Raw genomic sequence first — 27,468 nt, 5'->3', positions numbered from 1 at the left:
GCGCCATTACTCTGACGTCATCCCCATACACTGTTTTAAGATAATAAACTACTTTCCTGCAATATCTGCAGGGCTGATACACAAGGAACGTGTCCTGCCTTGTCTATTTTTCTTCTCTGTACTAACTTCTTACAACTTGCACAAACCTTCTGCAACTTACATAAACCTTCTGCAACTTACATAAACCTTCAACTTTTATGCACTTTCTTATCCAGAAATAACTGGCCTTCATAACAACTTGCTTTTCCTTTCTCTTTCAAAAGTACTTCTATACCTTATACCTTCTATTATCAAAACCATACAATTCCTTTCTAGTCAGAACTCTTGATTTAAAAATCTTTAACCTTCAGTGAGGACTAAGTTAGTCAGCTAAAGGACCTACACCCCTTTTCTGTATGACTCATAGCAGTACATGCATCAAACCTTAAGATGACTTACTTGGCTTTCCTTTACTTTAGTTTCCCTCCCTCCCAAAGTCTAATTAGAAGGAGGTCCTTAGTTTTTTTCTTCTCTAGGCATTAGCCATGCGTGGACCAGTTAAGTTCTGGTTTGTGGCTGAAGCAGGGCATGCTGTCCTTCTCAGGGTCAGCTTACAAGGGTTGGCGAGGTCAGTCTTCGCTGTCAACAAGGTGTCTCTGCTGGGACTGCAAGCTTCAGCTGGCTGCGGTGGACCCAGGCGGGTATGCCTTCTACCTTGGCAGTAGTGGGAGTAGTCACGATCATGGTGTGTGGACCCATCTACATGGGAGTCAGTCCTTGGGTGGTGTACTGCTAGAAGTGCCTCTTGGACAGTCTTTGAACAGTTTGCTGAGTAACCTATAAAACCTGTAAGTACTTAGGGAAAGGGTGTTACATTTCTACACTTTGCAGTTAGAGTTTAAGTCCTAGTGACCACTGCTTCTAGCTGGAATTAGTAGCAGGTCCCAGCCTATAATAGGCATGGGGCATTGAGATAAGAGAAATAAAGGAGATACTAAACATTAAATAAAGCAATAAAATCAGACTGTCAATACCCACAGTAGAGATCTTTGAGGGATAAATAAAACTTAAATATTCAAGCAAGGCATAGTAGATGGCCCTTGTGTTTACAAGAAATGAGATTAGCTTATCTGCTACTTGGAAGAAATACCTTAGGCTCGTGAACGATGTCCTTGGGCCTACAGTGGCAATTCCCAGCATGCTGGGCAAGGTCAGGTCACAGATAGCTGGAGCAGGGCTAGAAGAGACTGAACCCTCCCTCCATGGAGCAAGGGGGCAGCTTACCTTCTTGTGTCCCTCTTTCCACAGCACAGACGTGTCAACCGGTAGGGCTGGGAAGCCTGGCAGGCTTCAGTTCAATGACCTTTCTTTCCACTCTGGAGCAGGGCCTTGATGAAATGCTATGAAGCAAGCCCCTTAGGGCGCTGGAGCCAAAAGTTGGTATTTCCTGACTTCTTTTGGGCCTTATTTGCCTTTTCTGTTACTTCCTTGGTCATTATAGACCTTAAAAGCCATGCTCAGAAGATCTCACTGAGGGGCTTGACTAAGAGAACAAAATTGGGAATCCTGTATTTAAAGAAGCCTATTGGACCGAGGAAAGAAAAGATTTGATCTGTGATGGTAGGTGGTTGGAGACTGTGGAGGGTCTGAAATCAGGTGGAGGTTCAGGATTATGTCTCTAGAGTTCTCCTTTCTACCTATTATGTTAAGAATTCTTCTATTAAGCCAATCAATAGTAATATTTGTTACTCTGGGTTTTGTGACCTAACATTGAAGAATTAACAATTACTGAATTATTATATATCCCCTAATATTTAAACTAAAATTTTAACATCACAGGCTATGAAATAGCAAATAAAAAGGAGAATTAACAAAAGACTGTTGAAATAACATATACATTTCTAACATAGAAAATGTTTTTTACAACAACAGATCCTTGGTACAAAAAGGAAGTCTTTGTATTTGACAGACTATACAATTCTATAATGGCTAAAGCAGTGGGTTTAGAAGGGGCCGTATTCCCTAAATCTTCTCGTGGGGTTTGGCTCCAGATAGGAGGCGGGGATTCCCCGGAGCCAAAGCAGAGGAGGGCAGAGGGCTGTAGCAAGGTGATGATAGCCTCTAGCTTACTGCACTGTTATCTTTTGCCTGACTAAGCAGTGGCGCAGCCCTTGAGCCGGTGCCCAAGGGGGAGGTGCAAGTGCCTGAAACTGTGAGGGGAGCCTGCCGCTTCTCCTGCAGGCAGCTGCAGCCTGGCTGCCTTTTCTTTCTCTACCTCTGCTGCTATACTGGCTGCATACTGACCGTGCCACCTGCCTGCAGGTGGGTGCTGGTGATAGTACGCTGAACTCTCTATGTTTTCTATGGGTCTAGCAATCCTTGGTTTGGCCAGTCTGATCTTAAGTTGGCCATTCTAGTTCACAAAGAGTCCGCAACGTGGCGGAATCAACAGGAGTCACTGAAGAGGCGTTAGGGCAGCAGATTGCCCCTGACCCATGGCCCTTGACTCTCGAAGGAATCCTGTGAGGAAGCAATGGGCGAAGCAGACAAACAAACCAAATATGCACACAAAACAAACAAAACTTCTAAACCAAAACCAAAGGGAGAAGGCAGCATCCTGCGTTCCCCGACTGGGTGGGGAGAAATCAGGTGGCGTCCCGCCTGTTCCAAATATTCAAAAAGGAAGCTTCCTTACCAAACAGTCTCGAGACTCTAAATGTTTCGAATCAGCCAAATTCAGTTTCCAAACGGCAACTGAAGGAGGCTGGCCAGCTGCCAACGTCTGCTGCAGCCCACTCCATGAGGAGGGTCTTACACGGTCTATCTCGCTGGGGCCTCCATTTGTTACATCCCACGAGATAGGCCACAGCAGACCCAAAGTGAATTTTATAAGTTTTATTGCAGACCTGCACAGGGACTGCAGGCAACCCACGCAAGGGAGCACTGCAGCCCTGCAAACCTGCGCAGGGACTGCAGGCAACCCACACAGGGGAACACTGCAGCCCCGCAAACCTGCTCAGGGACTGCAGGCAACCCACGCAAGGGAGCACTGCAGCCCCGCAAACCTGCGCAGGGACTGCAGGCAACCCACGCAAGGGAGCACTGCAGCCCCGCAAACCTGCGCAGGGACTGCAGGCAACCCACACAGGGGAACACTGCAGCCCCGAGCTTCTAAAATGGCTCCTTTTTATACGTTGGCTATCTAGGTTGAGCAAGCATTATACAGAAGCTGATGTGGCTGTTAGCTATTGGCTAGGGAGGTCGTGCGCAGTTACGGGGGAGAGTATTGCTCAGTGGAGAATTTCAAACAGAAACTTCTGATAAGGGTCTATTACTCATCTGAACTCTTTGTTCTCAGCGTCACAGGGGCCCTATCAGCACTCCCTGTTCCTTCAATAGTTACACTCTTGGCAGCCCCAACATATCAGCACTCCCTGGATCTAACAAGAGGCTGATGCTCCCAGGATGGCAAGTGCTGAGTGTTCAGGGCAGGTGTTAGGACCTCTGGCGTCAGGAGGGTCTTTGATAACCTGGAGCAAAGGGGAGTCCCCAGGCACTGTGAGGAGACTTGATGTGCTAACAACCATGGGGACAAGCCTTGGGCTCTGATCCCAGAGGAGCCATCCTAGTGGCAAGCTCCCACACACACACCTATCACCTCACTCCCTACCCCCATCCACACTGTAAGAATCCCCTTGGTCCCTGAGGGGAAGTGGTGACAAGGCATCACATCGGAAAGAGAACCCTGGGCGTGGAAGGCTCTCTGTGCCTGAGGACAGATGGTAGAGCAGGGATACACCCTACCTTGTCAGAGATCATCAGATTTTTGTCCCAGGCCAGGGATTTTTTAATGACAGGATCCTCTATGAAAAGAGGGCTTCTGTTAGCTTGACCAGAACAGGGTTGCCATGGGAGCGTTGCAGGCAAAGAGGGAACCATGTGCCGCTTGGGGAAGTTTCGGGATTGTGACCGATGGGGAGGCCAATATGAAGGGGACAAAGGAGATTGTGCCCTGAGCCAGGGAGTAGTGGTGACCACCACCCCCATTTACCCAGTCTGCGTTGACTGAGTGACGTGCTCCCTCATCGTGCATGAATGTGCCCCTGCCGATGCCACAGCAGAGCAATCCTTTTCTATTGGAAAAGAGTAGTTACATGAATACATTTTTAAAGGATAGATTGGAGGGTGCTCTCTGGGGTCCCCTCCTACCGAGCAACCTGGTGAAGACCTTATGGTGCTCGGGTAGCACTGAAGACTGCCTGTGCCTCTTCAGCTTCATCTTGATCCCACACAGCGTGTCCATGACCCAGACATCCTGAGCCCCAGGGGCAGACTCCTCTCTCTCCTCCTCTGTTGACCCCTCCCTCTTCCTCTTCTCTTCCTGTCAGCTGACTGAGGCTGGGGGCTGGAATCATCACGGTGGGCTGAGGAAAGAAACCAGGCTACAATATAAAGCTTTTGCCTTAGAATTCAGCTACTGGTCAATTAAACCCATCCCCACTCCATCCCACCTATTTCTCTCCCCACCCCCAGTGAGCAAACCCGTCCATCCTCTCCAGTGTCACAGACAACTGGCCTTCTCCCCAGCCGTCTCTGCATCTCTCCCCTTCGGTGGAGTCCACCTGCCCCCTCCCATTCATCCTGTCACTGTTCTATGTCTCTGTCCTCCAACTCTCCCCTGTTAGAGATCATTTCTCCCATTGGGGGGAATCAAAGAAACTCTCCACTGTCTCCTCCCTTCCCATCTCTCATGCTGGGGTCTCATCTCCTAACCCTCCTTCCTTGCTTCCCAGGCTTTTCTTTCAAGGTGATATCCTTGTCCCCAGCTCCTGTATTCTTCTGGTTTTCTGAATCTCTCCTTTCTTTCACACACACTCTCACAGGTCTCCCTTCCTCCTCACTGGTCAGCCCTCTCCAATCCCCTCTGTCCACAGTTTCCTCACCTGGCGGTCCTGGCAAGACTTCAAGCACTCTCACCTCCAGGAGGTACCCTGAGGATCTAGGCTCGGGGCTCTGGTCCTCAGACTGGAAACTTGGTTCACAACTGGCCATTATTTCTCCCAAACTCTTTACTTTTGGTAAACCTAGAGTCTAAACTCTTCTGGATTTTATGTGAGCACACCCTTCTTCCAACTGATCAGTAGCTTAGAATGGAGAAAACCTCCAGTAAGATGCTGTTGACACACCTCCTTCTTTCCTGCATTCATCCCTTCCTTCCTTCATTCATTCCTTCTTTCATTTCTTCCTTCCATTTTTCCTTTGATCTTCACTTTTTGTGGCAAAATAACATAAAAACTTTACCATGTACACCACACTTAAGGGTAAATTCAGTGGCATTGAGCACATTCACATTGTTGTGCTACAGTCACCACCGTCCATCTCTGGAACATTTTATCTTCCCAAACTGAGTCTCTGGACTCATTAACTACTAACTCTCTACCCTCTCCTCCAGCCCCTGGAAGCCACCATTGTATTTTCTGTCCCTATGAGTTGGACTACTCTAGGGCCCTCATATCAGTGAAATGATATTGTATTTGTCCATTTATTTCTGGCTCACTCATCAGCACGATGTCCTTAAGCTTCCTCCATGTTGTAGCATGTGTCAGAATTACTTTCATTTTTAAAGCTGCATAATATCCATTTTATAGGGCACATTTTGTTACCCAAGGATCAGCTGATGGACATTTGGGTTATTTCTACCTCTTGGCTCTGAGTCTCGTTTTTAATCCTTTGTGTGAACTTTGATGAGGAATTCAGAATGTACCCAAACTTTTATTTTTTAATTTTGATCACATGTTTCCAATTGGGCTGTACCAAGAATGAGTAAAGTCAGATCAGTTTATCCAGAAAACAGTCCAGGGCGGTCCTCGGATTATAACACAGTTCAGTTCCTATGACAGGGATGTAACCTGAATTTTTGTGTAAGTCGAAACCCTTTCTAGCCTAAGTCAGTTACCTATCCTAACACAGTTATAAAATCATAATCTAGTGCATAAAAACAGAACCAAGCCACAGATAAAAAAAATGACATAAATATATTGTACTGTTGTACACTGTACTGTAGTAACAGGAAAAATTCCAAAAGTGAGTGTAAAAAAATTCCTTACCTTTAACCCTGTGATTGGCTTGCACACAGGAAGGGGCATTGTGAGGTGAGAGAGAGTGACTTATTGGGAGGAGGAGGCTGGAGAGACAGGGAACCTGCAGAAGGTGCTGGAGATACTGGGTCAGGTGAATCAGGATTGCCTAAGGAACATGCAGGGCACACTGGAGATGATTCTACATGTACAACAGGCATTTTGTCCCAAGACTCAGCTGGTGTAGAGGGTGCAGGATCTGTTGCAGGCCTCTCTACCTCTTAAAACATTGTTCCAGGCTAGTCTGGAAGGTTGATGACGTCTTCTCTCCCAAAATCTGCCTATAGCATTGCAAGGCATCCAAACAGCTCCATTCTGAATCTGTCATCGCTGGGTCCTCAGCCTGAAATTTTGCCAACCCGTCCTCCACATAGGAAAACCTTTTGGCAAACCCTTGCTAGTAAATCTCTTGGGTGCTGGGGTTTCTGTCTCTTCCTCTTCAATCAGCTGCTCCTCCAGCGAATGAGGTCCTCAGCAGACAGCTCCTCTCTGTGTGATGCCAGTAGCTCTGCACTGGCACATAGGAGAAGCAGTCCATTAACAACTAAGTTGATGCAACTATGCGTTGATGCTTCTCATCTCTTTCTTCTTGTGTATCTGTATCTCTCTAAAAAAATTTTATAAAATAATTTACATTCCCACCAGCAGTGTGTGAGGGCACTGCTGGTGGGAATGTAAATTAGTACAGCCCTTATGGGAGAATGTATGGTGGTTCCTGAAAGAATTAAGAATAGAAATACCTTATAACTCAACAATCCCTCTTCTGGGTATCTACCCCAAAACTTGAAAACATTGGTACGTAAAGACACCTGCACCCCTATGTTCATTTCAGCATTATTCACAGTGGCCAACACAAGGAAACAGCCAAAGTGCCTCTTGATAGAGGATTGGATAAGGAAGAGGTGGTGTATCTGTACAATGGAATACTACTCAGCCATGAGAGATGACTACATCGGGTCATTTACAACAACATGGATGGATCTTGAGAACATTATACTGAGTGAAATAAGTAAATCAGAAAAACCTGAAAACTGTATGATTTCACACATAGGTGCGATACAAAGTTGAGACTCATGGACATAGACAAGAGTGCAGTGGTTACCAGGGGGGCGGTGATCTCGGGGGTTGGGTTTGGGGAATGGTGTAAAAAGGAACAAATATAAGGTGACAGAAGGTGATTTGGCTTTACGTTATGGATACACAACATAATTGTCTATTCAAATGATAGAGTGATGTTTGTCTGAAATCTATGTACACTTATTGATCAATGTCACCCTGTTAAAATTAATTTAATAAATAAAAATATTTTGTAAAGTAAATATTATGTTTTTATGTTAATTATTCCTTGATAAAGCTGTAAATATAAAGAATGTGTTCCCGTGAGGTGCAGGGACTCGGTGTCTCCGTTGTTTGCAGTCAGGGATTTCCGAGTTGGCTGAGGTCCCGGGACCAGGCGCACCGCCCGGGGTTCCTCCACAGCTTCCAAGGCCAGGCTGTCCTAGGAACCCCTCCAGTGGGGAAGGCACTGCCACATGATGACAGGTGTCCCACCCTGTTATAAGGTCAACCCTTAGAAAGCTAGTTTGAGTTTGAGGAGACAGATTTACAAATTTTGAAGACAGGTGCCAGTTATGCCAATAGAATTGATGCATTAGAGAGAAGACACAAGCAGGGAAAACACAGGAAACTAATGAGACAAGTAAGGGCAGGAAAGGCTTCTTCAAGGTCAATGTCAAAAGGGATGAAAAGTAGGAAGAGAAAGCAGAAGAATTTGAACACACACAAAAATAAATGTGCACATGGCATATAATTAAAGTTAGGAAATTATGTTAGAAAAGTAGAAGACAAATTGGGGGAAATATTAGCATTTTCTACTTATTGAAAAAGAGAAAGTTTTATATTCTAAATACCTTAATGAAGCCACAATAAGAGGTGAACACCTGTTGCTTCTGGCCAAGAAATTATCATGGGGTCCAGATTTCCGTTCCAGCTCAAACATGCTTTTAAAATGCACAACAGACATTAAGATACAATTTTTAGCCATTGGGAGAGAGAGTGAGCCCTGAGAGGGTCCAGCTCACTGCCCAGACAGAGTCCCGGCCTCAGAACCGAGAGGAGGATCCGGGGGAGCTCAGCATGTATCTGAGCTGAAGGGACAGCGTTGGCATTGAGGGTGCATGGCAGCTAGCGTTTGCAGGCAGAAAACCAGAGAGGAGTAGGGTGCAGAGGGAACCCCAGGATTTCGCTGAGCACCGGTCAGTGCACATGGTGGAGGTGAGAACTGGAGGTCGGGACCCAGGCTGATGGCGCTTTGCTCATCTTCACCGCAAGGCTTCCTTCTACGGTGCTGGGCGCAGCTCCCATCGTTTACCTGCTGGAAATGGAAAAGATCATCTGGAAATGCAACCTGCAGGTTTCCTGGCTCAGGCCCGAGATGGGGTCACTGTCACTCACATTCCAGCCTTGCATCAGTGAGAATTCAGGCACAGGCCATGCTCAGCAGCAGCAGGAGCTGGAGAAGACCGTTCCTGGGGAAGCAGCCACTTCCAAGAGTAGCTCTGGAGAAGCACAGGTTTTGTGCAGGATGAGTTTAATGCTGAGCGTCAAGCTCAAGGCAGATAATGTCCCTGTCTCTGTCACCAGGGACTTTAGCCTAGGCACTAGGCACCTAGCTCTGGGCTATAACTGCCTGTATGTCATGGAGATATAAGAGGTTTTCATTTTCTTTGGGAGAAAGGCAATAATGGCCACCCAGACCAGCAGGTGAATTTACAGTAGACTGTGAAAGAACGTGCAGCGAATGGTGCTGTCCTTTCACAGGAGACAGTTACCGTTTACCATGGAAGCCTGTCTGTAATGATTACTCCTGCTGAGCTAGATGGAAAGATGAGGTTCGTTTCCTTCTTTGCAATTTCCTTAGTGTTTCACCTGCCCTGAGCCACACAGTCTGGTTTCACGGTTCTTCAACAATGATCTAACTGTTCTCTTGATTTCTACATGTGTAGATATGATTTTCTGGTTTGGCAGGAGATTTTATTTTTAATCCCCCCTATAAAACACCCCATCCCAGCTTTTAAGAAATAATTGGCCCAAATGGTTGTATTATTTCACGAAGCAGAGTTGCTAATCATTGTCCTTGGGCTCTCATTTTTGAAAAGTGACCATTTTGTCCAATATAAACACAGCCTTCCTCAGGATGTGAGATGCCAGGTATCAGTTTTCTCCTTTCACTCTGTAGTTTCTAATTTTTTTATACTTTTTATGCATCTGTTATGTAATCTAGCAAACTTTTTTTTTTTTTTTAATCTAGCAAACTTTTCTGTGACTCTGATCTTTTCCTTCCTTGGAGACACCATCTGCACAGTGGTAATAGGATTTTATGTCACCGCTGGGCTTTTCCTGATTCGTACTGTTTCAGTGAAGCTTCTCCCAGTAAGTGGACACGGTATAACCGTCCTTTCCCTTCGCATGGTTGTGGGGGAATCTCGGTTTTAAAAGGAAAGATCCCACCCTGACCAGGCGGTGTCACAGCGTCGGACTGGGACACACACAGAGGACCTAGGTTTGAAATCCCGAGGTTGCAACCTTGAGGGCGGGCTCATCTGATTTGAGCAAGGCTCTCCAGCTTGAGTCGAAGGTTGCTTGCTTGAGCAAGGGGTCCTTTGATATGATGTCCCCCCCCCCCGTTATGGCACATATGAGAAAGCAATCAATGAAAAACTAAGGAGCCATAAGGAAGAATTGATGCTTCTCATCTCTCTCCCTTCCTGTGTCCCTATCCCTTTCTCTCTCTCTATCTCTGTCACAAACTAAACTAAACTAAAAGGAAAGGTCTCAAAGTCAGGAAAGGACAGGATTCCAGGACACAATCACACAGGGACAGCTTTCCTTGATCTCTATCAGGAGTGAAGATCTATGGTAAACCAACCGGTGTCCGTGGTCCGGGCGGGGAGACCTCTCTGATCAGCTCCTCTCAAAGGCTAGATGAGGTGGAGGGTCTTCAGACGTCCCCTAACGTGTTGGCGTGTAGAGCTGTGGGACATCAAACCTTGTAAGTGTCCATCTACCCTTGAACGGGCGTGCAGGTGGACTCTCGTGTCCTCCAGCGCATGTGCACCTCAAGGTGCGGGTGTGTGTTTGCACGCTCACTGCCAGGGTGATATGCTTGGTGTGGGTGCCCAAATCGGCGCTGTCCGTGGTCCCTACACTTATGTGTCAGTTGTCAGTTGAGGGAAGAGGTCAGGGTGTGATGGGCTGGATGCTGTTTTGAAGCGTTGCCTTGGCTGTGCGGGCAAGGGTGTGCATGGACAGGCGGATTTCCAGCAGCTACCCCATGTTCCGGGGGCCAGGCCCAAGGGGAGAGGGGCGGCGGCTGCGGGGTCCTCCCTCAGCCTATCTGCATAGGGGAGGCCCGCAAGCACGAGGCGCCCAGGGCACTGAGCCCGGGCGGGCGAGTTCTCTGAGGTTGTCCTGTAGGCCCAGAGCTGCTCCGCGGGAGCGCAGTCTTGGGAGGCGCAGAGGTGGCGGCCCCGGGAGCGAAGCGTGGCAGGAGCTGCCGCGTCCAGGAGCCTGGGGAGTCGCGGTGCAGATCCGTGAGTCCGAAGGGGTAGGACTGTGAGCGCGGCCCGCGGTCAGTTCCGGATCGCCCCGCCTGAGGTGAGCAGGGCCGGGGGACTCGCCCCGGGCGGAGGACAGGACCGTCGGTGAGAGGGAGGTTTTGACTGCTTCGAGGGGATCCTCGCATCTGCAGAGGCGGCCTCTCCGGAATGGGCGCTCCCCTGGGACCTGATATTTCTGGGTCTCCTGTCCTGGCTGAAGACTTGTGTGTCCCCAGCACCCTGCACACCACAACACCTCTTTCTGCCTCCCCAGGTTCACACGTGACTGTAAAGGTTAGTCAGGACCTTTGTTCTCTGATGTGAGTGTATGCTGATTGGGGTTGGTTCTGCCCTGTGCCCTGGCCAGGTGAGCCACAGGACTAGACTGCAGGGGCTAAATCCTGCCTGCTGGGTGACAAGAGGAGGGGTTTGGGCCTGAGATGGGCGATTCTTTGTCAGGGGATCTGGGCCTGCACCTGGGATGCTAACGGGACTTAGACTCCCAGGCCTAGTGTTCTGTCCAATGTATTACTGTGTTTTACTTTTTATTCCTTTATTTTATTTTTTGAAAGAGAGAGAGAGAGAGTTAGACATGTAAGAAGGCAGAGATGAGAAGCATCAGTTTGTAGTTGCCTCACGTTAGTTTTGCACTGATTGCTTCTCAAAGTTGCCTGACTGGGAGCTCAATCAGAGCCAGTGACTCCTTGATGAAGCCGGTGACATTGGGCCCAAGTCAGCGATTTTTGGGCTGAATCTAGCAACATTTGGGCTCAAGCTAGGATCCTTGGGATCATGTTGATAATTTCGTGTTTATGCTGAGGACCTCGGAGCTTCTAACCTGAGAATTCAGGTGGACGCTCTGTTCACTGCCCCACCACCGGGCAGGTTGTATTACCGTTTTCTTCATGAAGCTTAAGTACAGTGTTAACCAACTTTAGTCAGATAAACAAAACCATACCTATATGTATATGATGCTCATTTTCTGTGTTTCTGTGGGCTCTTTTAATTTTAGCGATTGAGAGAAACAGTAACAATATATGTAGAGACTTTGCGTGGGGAATGGGGGTCACGATATGGGGGATTGAGGGTGTTGTATAGAGTGAGACATTTGAAAACATGTCAACACAATTAATTTAAAAAATTTTAAAAAGCAAGAAAGATTATGTAAACAGATTAACCTGAATTTTTTGTCACAATTTATTTAATGGCAGCAGATTATTTTAAGTGGAGTCAATATTCATATTCATCAGTGAGAGTAACTGGTCTAATTACCAGGGATGGTTTTGGAGTTACAGTGGTTCAGGTGTGTGTTTCTCCTCTTTTACACTTTTAGTCCCGTCTGAGTGAGTGTTCACAGGGTGTCATTTGGGTGAGCTTTCTGTGGTGGTTCTTGTGTGGGCGGTTTTGTCCTCAACAAACCGAGATACTCATGACCTCAATAACCTATTTCTTCTCCCCTAGGTCCACTGTGAGAAATCTCTACACTTTTCCAAGAGCAGCGGAAAATGCGGAATGCCGGGTGAGCTTTCCCACTCTGCTTTGTGATGCCTTTGAGGAGGTTTAGAAAAATGCATGCTTAAAAATGGGATAGTAGAAATAGATAAAAGACATTATGTAAAATGTAGTTAACAGTGTGTTGGATCAGCACCAAGTACTATCTCTGTCAAATTCACGTGTATAGGTAGTATGATACTTTTGGGTTTTTGACAGTGAGCTGCCAGTGTGACCAGTGTCCTTGTTGGCCATAGAAAAAGGAAGATACCATCCATTATGTGCTATAAGCTATAAGAAGAGGAACCGTTTTTATTTGTGGGTTGTAAAGTATTCCTAGGACTTGGAAATTTTTCTGTGATAAAATTGATACAATGTGGCTAGCTTTCATAATGACAACCAGTGAATCATTGTGATCCATGGCTTATACTAACTTTTTTTTTTTTTTGTATTTTTCTGAAGTTGGAAATGGGGAGGCAGTCAGACAGACTCCCGCATGCGCCCGACCGGGATTCACCCAGCATGCCCACCAGGGGGCGATGCTCTGCCCATCTGGGGCATCGCTCTGTGGCAACCAGAGCCATTCTAGCTCCTGAGGCAGAGGCCATGAAACCATCCTCAGCGCCCAGGCCAACCCTGCTCCAATGGAGCCTTGGCTGAGGGAGGGGAAGAGAGAGACAGAGAGGAAGGAGAGGAGGAGGGGTGGAAAAGCAGATGGGTACTTCTCCTGTGTGCCCTGGTCGGGAATCGAACCCAGGACTCCTGCACGCCAGGCTGACGATCTACCACTGAGCCAACAGGCCAGGGCTACTAACTTTTTTTTAAATGAGAGTGAGAGAGAGACAAACAGACAGACAAGGACAGACAGGAAGGGAAAGAGATGAGAATCATCAACTCATAGTTGTGGCACTTTAGTTGTACATTGATTGCTTTCTCATATGTGCTGAGCCAGTGACCCCTTGCTCAAGCCAGCGACCTTGGACTGAAGACAGTGATTCTGAGCTTCAAGCCAGTAACCTCTGGGCTCAAACAAGCGACCATGGAGCCATGTCCATGATCTCACACTGAAGTAGGCCACCCCACGCTCAAGCTGGCGACCTTGCAGTTTCAAATCTGGGAACTCAACATCCCAGGCTGTCACTCCATCTACTTGGCCACCACCTGGTCAGTCTGTACTTGAGTTTGTAAACAGAAGTCTTCCTGCCAAAGGACAACTTGGTGCTTATGAAATATCCAGGCACCAAAATATGTGATCCAAATAGACATATTTCCATCTTTACTGTTTACTTTAGGGATAAAAAGGAAGTCATTGGGCATTGACCTGCTCATCTCAGATATTTCTGTTAGTCTGTTTATTTGGTTTCTCAGAAAACAATACAAAAAATATTCTCTAGTCAATATGTCCTCACTTCCCACTTTCTCATTTAATTCTCAGTGTCTTGCCTTTGTCCTCACCGCTTTGCTGTATCTGTTGGTAAAGATTAGCAGTGGTGAAATTATAGTCAAATCCATCAAAAATTTTCCAGTGTTTTTCCTCCTGTGACCATTCATCTGCCTTTGACAATTTACTTCCAAACTGATACTATTCTCCCTTTACTTGGCTTAAAATTTTTTACCTGTAAGCATTTCTTTATGTATTTTTGAACAATAGGGAATGTTTCAAAAGGGAAGTAGGGATACCTCACAATGCCATTCTTATATAAATAATATCTGGTGTTTAGTGTTTCTCGATATTCCTTTTTTTCTCTTTTCTTCTTTTTTTATTCAGTAAGTGAGGAGGGGAGGCAGAAAGACAAATGCCCCCATATGCCCCGACCAGGATCCACCCGGAAAGTCCAGTAGGAGGCGATGCTCTGCCCACCTGGGGAGTTTCTTGGTTTCTCAGCAACCGAGCTCTTAGTAAGTGTGTGAGGCGGTCATGGAGCCATCCTCAGCACCTGGGGCCACAGTTGAGCCATGGCTGTGTGAGGAGAAGAGAGAGAGAGAAAGAGAGAGAGAGAGGAGTGGGAGGAAGAGGTTTGAAGAAGCAGATGGGCATTTCTGTGTGTTTTGGCCAAGAATCAAACCCGGGGTGTCAACACGCTGGGTCAGCAGCCTACCACTTTGCCAACCCACCAGGGTCTCTTAGTTTTCTTTGCTTCCTCTCTCCTTCTCTTTCTCCTGTCCCTCTTATCAATCTGTCACTTTCTGTTGCTTTGTGATTTCTTGATTGTAATGTCTAGTAAATGTGTTCTTTTACAGAGTACGGCATTTGTGAAAACTTGTGAAAATGGAGCTCATGGGTGTGTCTATCAAGACATCTATGCAAACCGTAAGTTTAATTTGATATTATCCGTTGTTAACTTTGTTCCAAGAACAGACACTGTGACCATCAATGATGGATAATAAATTCATTGCAGGTCAGCGTGAGGCATTTTTGTCATGTTCATATGTGTAGATAGCGTGATGCTATAGAGCTCTTAAAGCCACAGTACAAGTTTCTCTCTTGTTTTGGCATTTGTTGCAAAAAAATTTTTTTTTGGTTTTTATTGACCAGCCAAAATATTTATACTTATGTTTTATTGTGGGTTTTAAAGATTTCATTGACTATTTCATTGTAATTGTGACTAGCCTTGCTAAATGACAACTTCTAAGCCATTACCATTGGTGTCTTGAGCCTCCTGTAAGCTTAGGGCATACATGGAGGAAGCCATCATGTCATATAACTTTGCTGGTGACTAAAACATTGTTGTCCTGTAGATATATTGTCGTTTCTGCTTGATCCTGGTGTAAAACGAGGACCGTCTAAAGTAGGGGTCGGGAACCTTTTTGGCTGAGAGAGCCATGAACAGCACATATTTTAAAATGTAATTCGGTGAGAGCCATACAATGACCCGTGTATGTTACGCATTATCCAATAAAAATTTGGTGTTGTCCCGGAGGACAGCTGTGATTGGCTCCAGCCACCTGCAACCATGAACATGAGCAGTAGGAAATGAATGGATTGTAATACATGAGAATGTTTTATATTTTTAACATTATTATTATTTTTATTAAAGATGTTTCTGCGAGCCAGATGCAGCCATCAAAAGAGCCACATCTGGCTTGTGAGCCATAGGTTCATGACCCCAAATTAAAGAAATGGCCCTCTCTCTCCAAATAAGTCTCCCCAAATATCTCCCGGATCATCTATTGGGGTTGCACAGTAGAGTATGCAGTGACATCTCTGGCCAAGATTCCTTAGTTCCCTTTTACGTGTTGTCTTGTAGCCTTCAGTAGTGTTCCACTGTGTAACCGTGCCACAGCTTTTTATCCACTCATCTACTGATGGGCACTTCCACATCTGGACTATTGTAATTAATGCTGCAATGAAGAGAGGGGTGCATGGAGTCTTTTGAATGAGTGTTTAGCTTTCTTTTTATATATTCCCAGAAGTGGAATTGTGGGGTCATAAGGCATTTCCATTTTTAATGTTTTGAGGTAACTCCATACTGCTTTCCACAGTGGCTGTTGCAGTCTGCGTTCTCATTGACAGTGCATAAGTGTTCCCTTTTCTCCCCACCCTCGCCAGCACTTGTGCTCTGTTGATTTCTTGATGATAGGCATTCTGAGAGGTGTGAGGTGATATGTCATTGTGCTTTTAATTTGCGTTTCTAGGATGATTAAGGACATGAAGCATCTTTTTTTTTTTTTGGTCGGCTGTATATACTCTATCATGCAGCTGCATATCATGACAGTGTTACCTCTTCTTTTCCAATTTGAATGTCTTTTATTTCTTCTCTTTGTCTGACTGCTATGGGACCTCCAGGCTGTTTTGAATAAAAATGGTGATAGCAAACATTCTGGTCTTAATTCGTTTTTGCCCATTGACTATGATGTTGGCTGTGAGTTTGTCATAGATGGTTGTTATTACATTGAGCTATGTTCCATCAATTCATACTTTGCTGAAAGTGTTTAATATAAACGGTTGCTATATTTTATTAAATGCTTTTTTTGCATCTTTTGATGTGATCATGTGATTTTATCCTTCATTTTCTTTACACTTTATATCTCATTGATTGATTTAGGGATGTTGTACCAACCTTGCATCCCAGGAATAAATCCCACCTAAGTATGGTTTATGACCTTAATGTATTGCTGGTCCAGTTAGCTAATATTTTGTTGAGGATTTTAGCATCTATGTTCATCAGAGATATTGGGGAATAATTTTTATTTTTTTTAATTTGTAGTGTATTTACCTGGAACTAGAATAATGCTGGTCTCATAAAATGAGGTTTGGACTCTTCTTTGCTTGAGAAGTACTTGGAATAGTTCGAGAAGGATAGGTGTTAATTCTTCTTTGATAATGTGGTACAGTTCACTTGGGAAGCCATCCAGTCCAGGACTTTTGTTTTTTGGGATGGTTTTGATTTTTGCTTCAATTTCACTGCTGTAATCTATCTATTCAGATTCTCTGGTTCTTAAAAAAAAAAGGAGCTGAATCCGGTGGTGGTACAGTGGATAAAGTGTCAGATTCGGACCCGGAGGACCCAGGTTTGAAACCCTGAGTTCACCAGCTGGAGTGCGGGCTCATCCAGCTTGAGTACGAGTTCACCAGCTTGAGCATGATGTCACCGGCTTGAGCATCGGATCATAGACATGACCAATATGTCGCTAGCTTGAAGCCCAAGGTCGCTAGCTTGAACACCAAGGTCTCTAGCTTGAGTTCTATACCCTGTGTCTGCACTGGTCAGATGACACAGTGGTCCTTAATGGCTGTGACCCTTCTGTCTCTCTCCTAAATTGCAAACCCCAGTTTCTTCTCATGCAACCATAGTCCACTGAGCCCTCTCTCTGCCAGAGCCCAGTGTAACTGGTTTTTGAAAGAGATTTTGTGTGTTTTGCCCTTTAAAGGATCCCCAATCTGTGCAGATGACCTTCTCTTTCCAGGAGACAGAAACCTTGCTCCTTTTCACAGCTGAATGGTATGTAGGTACCATTTCCCGGCTCTGGTGCTCTGGGCTGGGAGCTGGCTCTGGGTTTTGAATTCACACCTCTCAGGGGGAACCCTATACCCCCTACCCCCACCACAGCTGGAGGGTTCCATTTGGAAGCTCAGCTGCTGCCCGTGGAGTGGGGCCAGCCTTTTTGTGTCTCCACCCCCTCTGCCAGGTTTGATGTGGCTTCTCCTGTAAATGCTTGGTTATAAAACTCTTCTTCATTTAGATTGAGGTGGTTATTCAGGATGATTGTTACTAAAGTTAGTTGTCACTCCAGTTTGGTCCTGGGAGGAGCTGAGTATAACATCCACCTACTCTGCCACCATCTTGAATCTCCTTCCTTTTCTCCATTTTGATCAAAACCTTTTGCATAAAACATCACTGATCAACCATGTTATTTGGGCATTGTTTACCACATTTCTCTTTTTCCCTTCTAAATCAATCACATTGTTTGATGGGATGATGCCCCTGAAGGCTGAGAAGGACTATTCACAAGTACCTTGTCCCATAGAAGAGGAATGTGACAGATGGGTTTTATTGCCTTTATTTGAAGAATGAAAGAAATGGGAAATAAAGAATCTGTTATACAGCTCTGGGGTGTTCCTCAGTTTCCACTGTAACTTACATTTTAACATAAGCATTAAAACCTTAATCTTCTCCACATAGAGCACACGTTCTACCCTGTTGTGCTATAAAAAGGTGTCGGGCCCTGGGGTGCATAGAACTACTTCTGCTGGGTTGTCCAATTAGCTTTGTTGAATTATAAACGTTTTTACACTCATTAAACATGGTAGGCATGAGTATAAGACATTGTAAATGCTTCTGTAAGTTTAAGTGCTCCAAACTGGGGGTGGGAAGGAGAGCGTCAAACCCAAGTACACCCAAGTCATTTTCTGTCTACTGTGGGGCAGTTGTGGGCATCCTTCAAAATTAGATTTGCCAGGCCCTGGCCGGTTGGCTCAGTGGTAGAGCGTCGGCCTAGCGTGCGGAGGACCCGGGTTCGATTCCTGGCCAGGGCACACAGGAGAAGTGCCCATTTGCTTCTCCACACCTCCGCCGCGCTTTTCTCTCTGTCTCTCTCTTCCCCTCCCGCAGCCAAGGCTCCATTGGAGCAAAGATGGCCCGGGCGCTGGGGATGGCTCTGTGGCCTCTGCCTCAGGCACTAGAGTGGCTCTGCTCGCAACATGGCGACGCCCAGGATGGGCATAGCATCGCCCCCTGGTGGGCAGAGCGTCGCCCCTGGTGGGCGTGCCGGGTGGATCCCGGTCGGGCACATGCAGGAGTCTGTCTGACTGTCTCTCCTTGTTTCCAGCATCAGAAAAATGAAAAAAAAAATTAGATTTGCCAGTATTAATGTGCACTTCTCAGCCGGTAGGGTAAAGTTTCCGGATTTGGTATATAGGCAGTAGAAGGACGAGTTTCCTGATTTGGGCATCAGGGTTGAGGGCAGCAATCCTCCAGTGTCCCTTTCAGTTGAGGGTGTGGAGTGTATGTTTCCTCCACAAGAAAAAAAACTTAAAAGGCTCCTATGGTGCAAGAATTAGGAAAAGGATGGTGAGAGAGGGAAGGAGGAATGAGAAGACACATTCTTTATCCAGCGTGTTGGGAGGAAGCAGTCTACCTCGATGTTGGCTTCTTCTCTTCCTAGTCAGCTTGAGTTTGAGGATTCCGCTTGTGCACAGGACTGGAAATCAAGGGGAGCCTTTTCAACTGTGAAAGGTAGACCCAAGTTATGACAGCGTTTCTGGGCAGCACTGTCAGTGTTCAGAAGTACTCGGGAGGGTCTTCTGCATGAGTCCCATTCATGGAAAAGCATTAGAAGTAAACAGATTGTCTGGTTTTTGTTTGTGGTGACAGCTCTTAGGGTCTGCTCTCTGAGCGACTTTCAAATATACAATACAATGCAGTATTGTTGCCCATAGACACCATGCTGTGCACCACAGCCCCAGGACTTACTATGTATCTAATGACTAGGATGTTTTCCTTTTGGGCCAAGTTTACCTATTGATCCCCACCTCAAGCAGTCACCACTGTGTTCTCTGTATCTCTGAGGACTTTTAATGATTCTACATGTAAGTGAGATCATACAGTATTTTATCCATTTATTTCTTTTTTAGTGAGAGAAGGTGAGGCAGAGAGACAAACTCCCTCATGCGCCCTACGAGGATCCACCCAGAGAGCTCACAAGGGGGCGATGCTCTGCCCATCTGGGGCCATTGTTCGGTTGCAACCGGAGCTGTTTTTTGCCCCTGAGGTGGAGGCCATGGAACCATCCTCAGTTCCTAAGGCCAACTCACTCGAGCCAATCTAGCCATGGCTTTGGGAGGAGAAGACAGAGAGAGAGAGAGAGAGGAGAGAGAGAGAGAGGAAAAGAGGGAGAGAAGGGGTAGTGGCAGGGGTGGAAAAGCAGATGGTCGATTGTCCTGTGTGCCCTGACCAGGAATTGAACCCAGGATGTTCAGATGCTGGGCCAATGCTCTATCACTGAGCAAACTGGCCAGGGCCCATACTGTATTTATGATCTCAGTTTTTGCCCACAAGGTTCATTAATGTCTCAAATGGCAGGATTTCCTCTTTTTTTTATGGTTGAGTCATACTCCATCATAGATATGTACTCCATTCATTCATCTATGTATACAGGTTATTTCAATGTCTCAGATGCTGTGAATATTGATGCTGTGAACATGGAGTGCAGATACATTTTTTAAATATACTGCTCACGCCTGACCTGTGGTGGCGCAGTGGATAAAGCGTCAACCTGGAAATGCTGAGGTCGCCGGTTCGAAACCCTGGGCTTCCCTGGTCAAGGCACATATGGGAGTTGATGCTTCCTGCTCCTCCCCCCTGTCTCTCTCTCTCTCTTTCTCTCTCTCTCTCTCCCTCTCTCTCCTCTCTAAAATGAATAAATAAAATAAAAATTAAAAAGAAAAGCTACATATTAAAAAATAATAATAAAATAAATAAATATACTGCTCACAAACATTAGGGGATATTTCAAAATGAATGTGAAATGATAAAAAAAAGCATTTGAATTTTTTTAATAAACAGGAACATCAGAAAAGCAAATGAGAAGTGAAAGAAAGTTGTTTGATTATGCAAATGAGATACAACCCAACTTTTATATTGTTGGTGAAAATGCACTATAGAAATGTCTGAAAGTACGGGAGTATCTGCACGTTCCCTGACCCCTAATTTATGTGAGCATGTGGCTTTTATATCCTTTGGATATATCTGCGGTTGCTAGATCGTAAGGTAGTTTTATTTATACTTCTTTGAAAAACATAATAGTGTTTTCCATAGTGGCTGCAACAATTCACATTCCCACCACCAGCACACACGACTTATTTTCTCCACATTCTCCTCAGCACTAATCTCCCAGCCTTGGCTTGTGCTGCTTTGGGGGTGAGTGGGGAGGGGTATCCCTGGCTTGGCTGTTCCTTCTCTGCACACTGTAACACGAAAGGCCGGTGACCTCCCTCCTCACACGATGGAACTTGCTGGTTTCTAACACAGCCAGAATCACGTTTGTTGGGTTTACATGAGGCTGAGGACTGTCTACCTCTCTCACCAGAAGCAGTGAATGAGGTCATATGAATTGTGCATGGGTCCCCAGCCACACTCTCTGCCCCTGGGTTTGTGGGATTGCTCCAGGACTTCAAGGAAGTAGGTTTGGGGCCAAAGGTAAAGTGACTAAAATCTGCTAATAGCTGAATCTCCTCAGAAAGCCAAAGCCTGAGTCATTGGTGCCAGGTAAGGCAGACTTGGGCCAGAGCCGTGGGCTAACACAGTCTTAGCCAGTCTCAGGAGTGAGCCTGATAGCCAGGCTTCCCAGCCGTAGTCCCTTCCCCCCACACCGTGCTCTGAGGGGCCAGAGGTCCACTCCTGGGTTAGAGGAAGCGGTTTCTCAGGAGGCTCTAGTTTGGTACTTGGGTTGGGTTTCAGTGCCCTATGTCATGGGTGCCCAGGCTATGGGGATTTTTTGAACCCAGGACTTTTGGTGTTAGAACCAGTGTAGACCCCAGACAAACGTGCATGACCGGCCTCCTCAGGTTCAGTCAGGGTGCTGTGGGGACTGGCCTGTTTCATCAGTGTGAGGGTTCTCTCCCAGACTCCACCCTCTGGGGAAGAACGCTGTCCTGTTGGGTTTCTGGCCCAGGGCCCTGCTTCCAGCTGACTGTGCCCAGGATGCACGGCTGCTCTCTGACTCCTGGGAAGCACTCAGCATCCTCATTTCTCCTTCTGGAGAAAGGGACTCACAGGTCCCTTTGTTACAGAGGTGCCCGAGTCTCAGAGCAAACACCTGGGGCGGGTGCTGTACTGTCCTCTCTCCCTCAGAGAGGGCTGCCAGGCACTGCAAGTTCATCACCATAGTGAACACGTGTTCAAGGAAAGGTTACTGGGCCACAGTCAGACACAGGGGCTGTAGGTTACCTCGGGCCGCTCTTGGTTGCCCGTATGTGGGAATGTCTGGAACACGTTGCAGATGGCCTGTCTCAGGAAACTAGAATGTGTGGTCCCGGGCCCAGGCCACCATTTCTCCAGCTCAGACCCTGTTCAGGTGAGGGCCCCAGGCAGCAAAAGATGATGAGACTCACCTGTCTGCTCATTACTTTCTCCACCAGGAAGCTGCTCCTTCTTATCTGGCTTCTTGGGGACTCCAGTGGGTAATAGACCATCTTGCCATAAAGGATCTTGGCCCCATCAGTTCAGTTCCTTGGTCCAGAATAATTGTGCTGTGTGTTGTGGTCTCTCCTCAGACCTTCACTGGCTCACAGCTGGAATCATGCACACCCACCCAAGATGAATGGACACACAGACACACTCACCCCACCAAGGACACCGCTACAGGATTATGGTGCTGCAGACACACTCATAGAAACACACTGATACCCCAGAACACAGGTCTTTACAATACAGACAAATCAAACCCAAGGTGTAAGAGAGCTGAAGTCAGGAACGTGTACAAACCCAAACACACAGCTAAACACTGACAGGCGCAGCCCTGAACCTCCCACAGACCCTGTGCACCTCCATGACCTCGTACCTCGTACACGACCCCCTGTCCCTCCCCGTGGCCCTATCCTGGCCTCCAGGCCCTCCAGGGGCCCTTAGCAGGAAAGGTGGTGGTGGGCTGTTCAAGACAGACACTCAGAGGGGATGGAGCCAGGGTGCTAGCAGCTTGGAGTCACCTTCCTTCTGGGTGGCGCGGTGCTCAGGCTCATCGCAGCCCACGAGCCAGAGTGAAGCCCCCTGAGCTTCCACCAACATGGGTGCAATTGAAGAATTTAAATATTTATTCTTGCAGCCTATATTTTGAAAACCTTTAACCCAATTTTTTTTTAAAGGCCCAGCCCTGGCTGTTTGGCCGAGCGGTGGAGCATAGGCTCAGCATGTGGAAGTCCTGGGTTCGATTTCTGGTCAGGGCACACAAGAGAAGCATCCATCTGCTTCGCCACCCTCCCCCCTTCCTCTCTGTCTTTCTCTTCCCCTCCCATAGCCAAGGCTCCTTCGGAGCAATAATTTGCCCGGGCACTGAGGATGGCTCTATGGCCTCTGCCTCAGGTGCTAGAATGGCTCTGGCTGCAACAGAGCAACAGCCCAGATGGGCACAGCATCACCCCCTGGTGGACATGCTGGGTAGATCCCGTCAGGCACATGTAGTAGTCTGTCTCACTGCCTCCCCGCTTTTACAATAACTTCAGACAAAAAAAAATTTAAAAGAAGTCTGAAACCCAATAAAACAACTAAGGAAGACATTCTGTACATTACAGTATGTGAGGAATGGAAAACACAGTGTGTATAAAAATGAAACCTGGTCAATAACAGTGTATTTGGAATGAAAGCATTGTAATAATTGTTTAGCTATGTGGAATAATACAAATCACATAACCTTTATAAGATAAATTAAAAAGGGAAGAGAGAAATTTGGATGGAATTTTTACTAAAACAAGCTTTGGACACATGAATGGGAAATACACAGGAAAGCAAATACTAGAGGTGAGGGGGAAATGACATTGTGATTAATTCTGTTTCACAATATTTTTGTATATGGGAAAATAAAAATCCAGTTTCAAACATTTAGGTGTAGTGTAATGAAAATGTACCTAGTCCCATAGAGTAAGTTACTTCCTCAAGCTTTCAAGACCCTTTTCGTAAAAGCAGAACTAGTCAGGTTTTCTGAATACAGCTTTAAGGACACACTCGCTAATGTATCCCGTCCAAAAAGTCCAACTTTAAAATTCTGCTTCAGTTCACTAATAAGGAAACATTACTGAGGAGCTGTGTGTGCAGAGCAGAGGAAGCTCGGGGTTCTGCAGGACCTGATGTGCAGTGTGAGAAAATAACGGAGAGGTGAACTCTGGGAAAGAGCTCGGTGAAACCGGGTGGCAGAAAGAGTGGGACCCTTGGCGACGGAGCGGAGCTGGTCAGAGGCAGGAGGGGGACAAGTCACAAAAGCCAAAGGAAAGTCCAGGCAGTATGTGAAGGAGCCTCGAAGGTGAGCCAGCGTCCGGGACTGAGTCTTTGAAAGGGACACTGAGGACATCCTGTGGGCAGCAGCAATTCCTGAAGAGGTTCTACCTGCTGGAGTGGTTCAGAGGACCGGGAGAGCATCAGAGGGTGGATCTCAGCTCCTGGAAACCAAGCGTCTATAAAAAGGTTTGAGTCAGGAGCATTCCCTGTGATGGAATTCTCATGCTATCAAAATAAGTTGATAGACTCTTACTGAGGTATCACTGAAAGTATCTTGGACTTATTAAGTGTTTTTGCTGGAGGCAATCAGGCAAGTAATCAGTCTTTATCATTTGTCTTACGCTTCTATGTATAGGATTAGAAGTGGTGACTGTTTCGGTCTAAAATAAGCTAGTTCTCCACTGCCAAAAGAATGTTTCACTAGTCTTCCTCTTTCTCCCCAGTCTCCTCAGTTTTGTGGTCAATTTTAAACCATGTTGTACCATGTCGAACACAAATTTAACAAACTTTTACTTTGGTTTCCTTGAAGATGACCCTGATTTTAGCTTGGACCTTATGACCTAACATTGAACAAAAAGGACATTACAGGCTCCTGTATTGTCAATTCTGGGTAAAAATGTAAGCCAATGAAAAAAGTCTTGCTGTGTGCTGGGCTGGGTGGCTTGGTGGATAGAGAGTCATCGTGGCTCACAGAGGTCCTGGGTTTGATCACCAGGTAGGGCAAATGTGAGAAAAATTCTGCAGGCTCCCCTCCTGCTCTTGCCATTAGAAGTCAGAGCTCAGGGCTCTGGTTTGCAGATAGACTGCATTCACTTCATAGTCCTTGGCAAACTGAAGGCCACCAGCAGGAGGGATGGACTTACCTGGTCTTCAGACCCTGTGCATCCTGGGAGAGGGGGGCCAGTCACAGGGTGTGTCTTCTAACATGAATTCACCCCGCAGGCAGGCGTGTATTGAGACTGAGAGTTCTCCTGCATCTAAAAGAAAGTATCATTCTGGGCCATGAGCACACCAGGTTGTGGCCAGGGGAGCCACCTTGGGCTGTACCCCATTGGGGCAGGCAGGCAGCCTCTGTTGTTTGTGAGTGTTCAGGGTCTCCCTCCTCACACTCAGTCAGCACACCCAGACTCCCCTTCCTAGGAGGCTGTGGTGCTGGTTTTAGGCCGTCCAGTCTTGAGGTGCCTGGCCCAGCTGGGCTGATGGAAGTGTTTCAATAGAGTTTCCCAGATATCTGGCCAGTTTGGCCTTTTTTTTTTTTTTCTTCATATTTCCGAAGCTGTAAACGGGGAGGCAGTCAGACAGACTCCCGCATGCGCCTGACCGGGATCCACCGGACATGTCCACCAGGGGGCGTCGCTCTGCTTCAATTAGAGCCATTCTAGCTCCTGAGGCAGAGGCCACAGAGCCATCCTCAGCGCCCGGGCCATCTTTGCTCCAATGGAGCCTGGCCTGCAGTAGGGGAAGAGAGAGACAGAGAGGAAGGAGAGAGGGAGGGGTGGAGAGGCAGATGGGCACCTCTCCTATGTGTCCTGGCTGGGAATCGAACCTGGGACTCCTGCACGCCAGGCCGACGCTCTACTGCTGAGCCAACCGGCCAGGGCCCAGTCTGGCCTTTTTTATCTTTCGTCGGGGCAGGGCGATGGCAGTAGACCTGGCTGTACTGTGTTCTGCAGGGAAGGCAGAAAGGAGGGTGTGGAGGTCTCGAACCCTCAGAGAGGCCTCTTCAGTGAGTCTTGACCTCCAGCTGCTCTTTCTCCCACATCCCCAGAAGCTCACGGCTGCCCCCAGAAAGGCTACAGGACCACAGTCCTCACCCGGCTAGACGCTGAAGGCCAGCCCAACTACAGAGCTCAACAACTGCCCTCTGAGTGCCCTGGCCCTGGACACCAGGGTGACTTGCCCCAGAGGCGTCCCTGCCTTCCCCAGCTTCCAACATCCAAAACCTTACAGCAGGTTTTCGCCTCTCCTCCCACTGCCACGTCCCCCATGCAGAGTCTTTGCTTTGCCAGAGGCCCTGGTCACTGTCTACTGGGGGGCTGGTTAGTGGGGCGTGTTCCAGGCACAGGGTAAGTCTCCTCTTTTGAATGAGGGGGACTGTGCTTGGCCACATGGAGGGCAAGGGGTCTGCAGGGAAAGATGCCCTGAGTTTACCAAGCCCAGCTCCCCCTTTGTAATGGAGCTTAGAGAGCCTGTGGGGGCTGAAGTGTGGACACACAGGAGCCTGTTACAAATTCTGTGGCCTGTGGACCAGCCCTCAGGAGGGGCATCCAGTGGGTGACACGGGCCAGGCCAGGCGCCCGGGTGGCTGAGAACTTGCTGCAGAGATGGGGCTTCCTGGGTCATTAGACAGTCCACCATGTTTACCTGGAGCTGCCGTCTGCCATGTTCTCATTCCTGTTCCTGGTAGGTGCCTGAGACACTAATCGTTGAGAGAGCTGTGTGACCAGTGGCAGGGGCTCCTTGTCCTGGCACAGTTTGCAGGCTGTCTCAGGACAGCGAAGTTTGTGGGAAAAGGTGTGGAGGGGCGGGTGCTCCATCGCCCCAGGGGTCTGGAGGCCACAGAAGGGCCTGAAGGGGGCTGTGGGCTAGAGGAGGAGTGAAGGGCAGGGCCAGGGTGGAGGAGAGGAGAGGAAGCAGGACTGGGGGGGAAGGGGTTCACGGCCAGCCTAGTGGTTCTGTGGAGGCTGCGGGGCTTGTAGCATTTCATGGGAGTAGGGGGCCTACTGGGGAGAAGTGGGAACTTGGTTTGGCGAAGTGTGAGAGCTTGAGGAGGACCAGACCGAGGTCCCAGATGGGCATCTTGCGGAAGGATGTGGAGGAGCACAGCTGAGGAGGAAGGGGCATGGGGAGTGGGAGGCAGAAGGGTGTTTTTGGTGATAGTAGGAAATTGGAAAGCAGATGAAGAGGCAGGGACCTGGGAAGGGGAAGGTGGAGAAGGTTTGCTGGAGGCAGAAGGAAAGCAGGATGGCTTCATCACGCAAACGCTCGAACAGAGTGAGAGCAAGATCCACCCGTGGGGTCTGGCATCTGCCTCTGCCCCTGTAACCTTATAAGCAGAAGATTCTAAAGCAGCGGTTCTCAACCTGTGGGTCGCAACCCCGGCGGGGTCGCCTAAAGCCATCGGAAAATACATAATGTATATCAGGTATTTACATTCCGAATCATAACTGTAGCAAAATTACAGTTATGAAGTAGCCACCAAAATTATTTTTTGGTTTGGGGTCACCGAAACATGAGTAACTGTATTGCGGGGTCACGGCATTAGAAAGGTTGAGAGCCACTGCTCTAGAGAGAGTCCGGAAAGCCTGTCTGAAGCACATCTGTGTGCACTGTAGGGCTAGCACACCAAGGTCTCTCTGTATTCTTTACTTTCATAAAAAATATTAAAATAATTTTTTTTTAATATTTACCGAGGTCTCTGGGTCTGCAGGTGTCATTGCTAAGAGGACTCAGACTCCCAGGCCAAGTGTGTCGTCCACTTTGTTACCGTGCTTCTAATAGAAGCTAAAGTGCAGCACTAACCAAGTTTACTGCAACACACAAAACTGTGCCTTAGTGCACCCGTATCTCACGTTTCCGAGCCTGTATTCTGCATTCCTGTGGATTCTTTTATTTTTAGGAATAGAAAGAAACAGTAAGAAAACATGTAAGCAGATTAGTGGCATTTTTTTTTTATATTTAATGTTGGCCAACTCTTCGCAAAAAGAGTCAATGTTTATATTCACCACTGAGAGTAAGAGGTTTATTTGCTCCGATTTTGTAGTAACAATGTCAGGTGTTTCCTCTCTATTACCCTTTAACCCCCTCTGAGTGTTCACAGGGTGTGATTTCATT

The 27,468-nt window shown here is 47.2% G+C and overlaps 1 protein-coding gene across 1 annotated transcript in view; it reads right to left on the bottom strand.

Annotated features, from left to right (window-relative positions):
- The window catches only part of LOC136313600 (uncharacterized), a 53,829-nt gene that overhangs the window by 17,030 nt on the left and 9,331 nt on the right, over nt 1-27,468 (bottom strand). Inside the window, 6 exon segments of the mRNA XM_066244121.1 lie at nt 3,784-3,842; nt 4,189-4,360; nt 10,266-10,318; nt 10,447-10,685; nt 25,999-26,183; nt 26,359-26,460. Of these exon segments, the coding sequence (XP_066100218.1) occupies nt 3,784-3,842; nt 4,189-4,360; nt 10,266-10,318; nt 10,447-10,685; nt 25,999-26,183; nt 26,359-26,460 (810 nt within the window).

Source organism: Saccopteryx bilineata, chromosome 9 (assembly GCF_036850765.1).
Source record: "Saccopteryx bilineata isolate mSacBil1 chromosome 9, mSacBil1_pri_phased_curated, whole genome shotgun sequence".
Taxonomy (NCBI): Eukaryota; Metazoa; Chordata; class Mammalia; order Chiroptera; family Emballonuridae; genus Saccopteryx; species Saccopteryx bilineata.
Note: the sequence above shows the minus strand (reverse complement) of the source record. Positions and strands in the feature narration are given on the sequence as shown.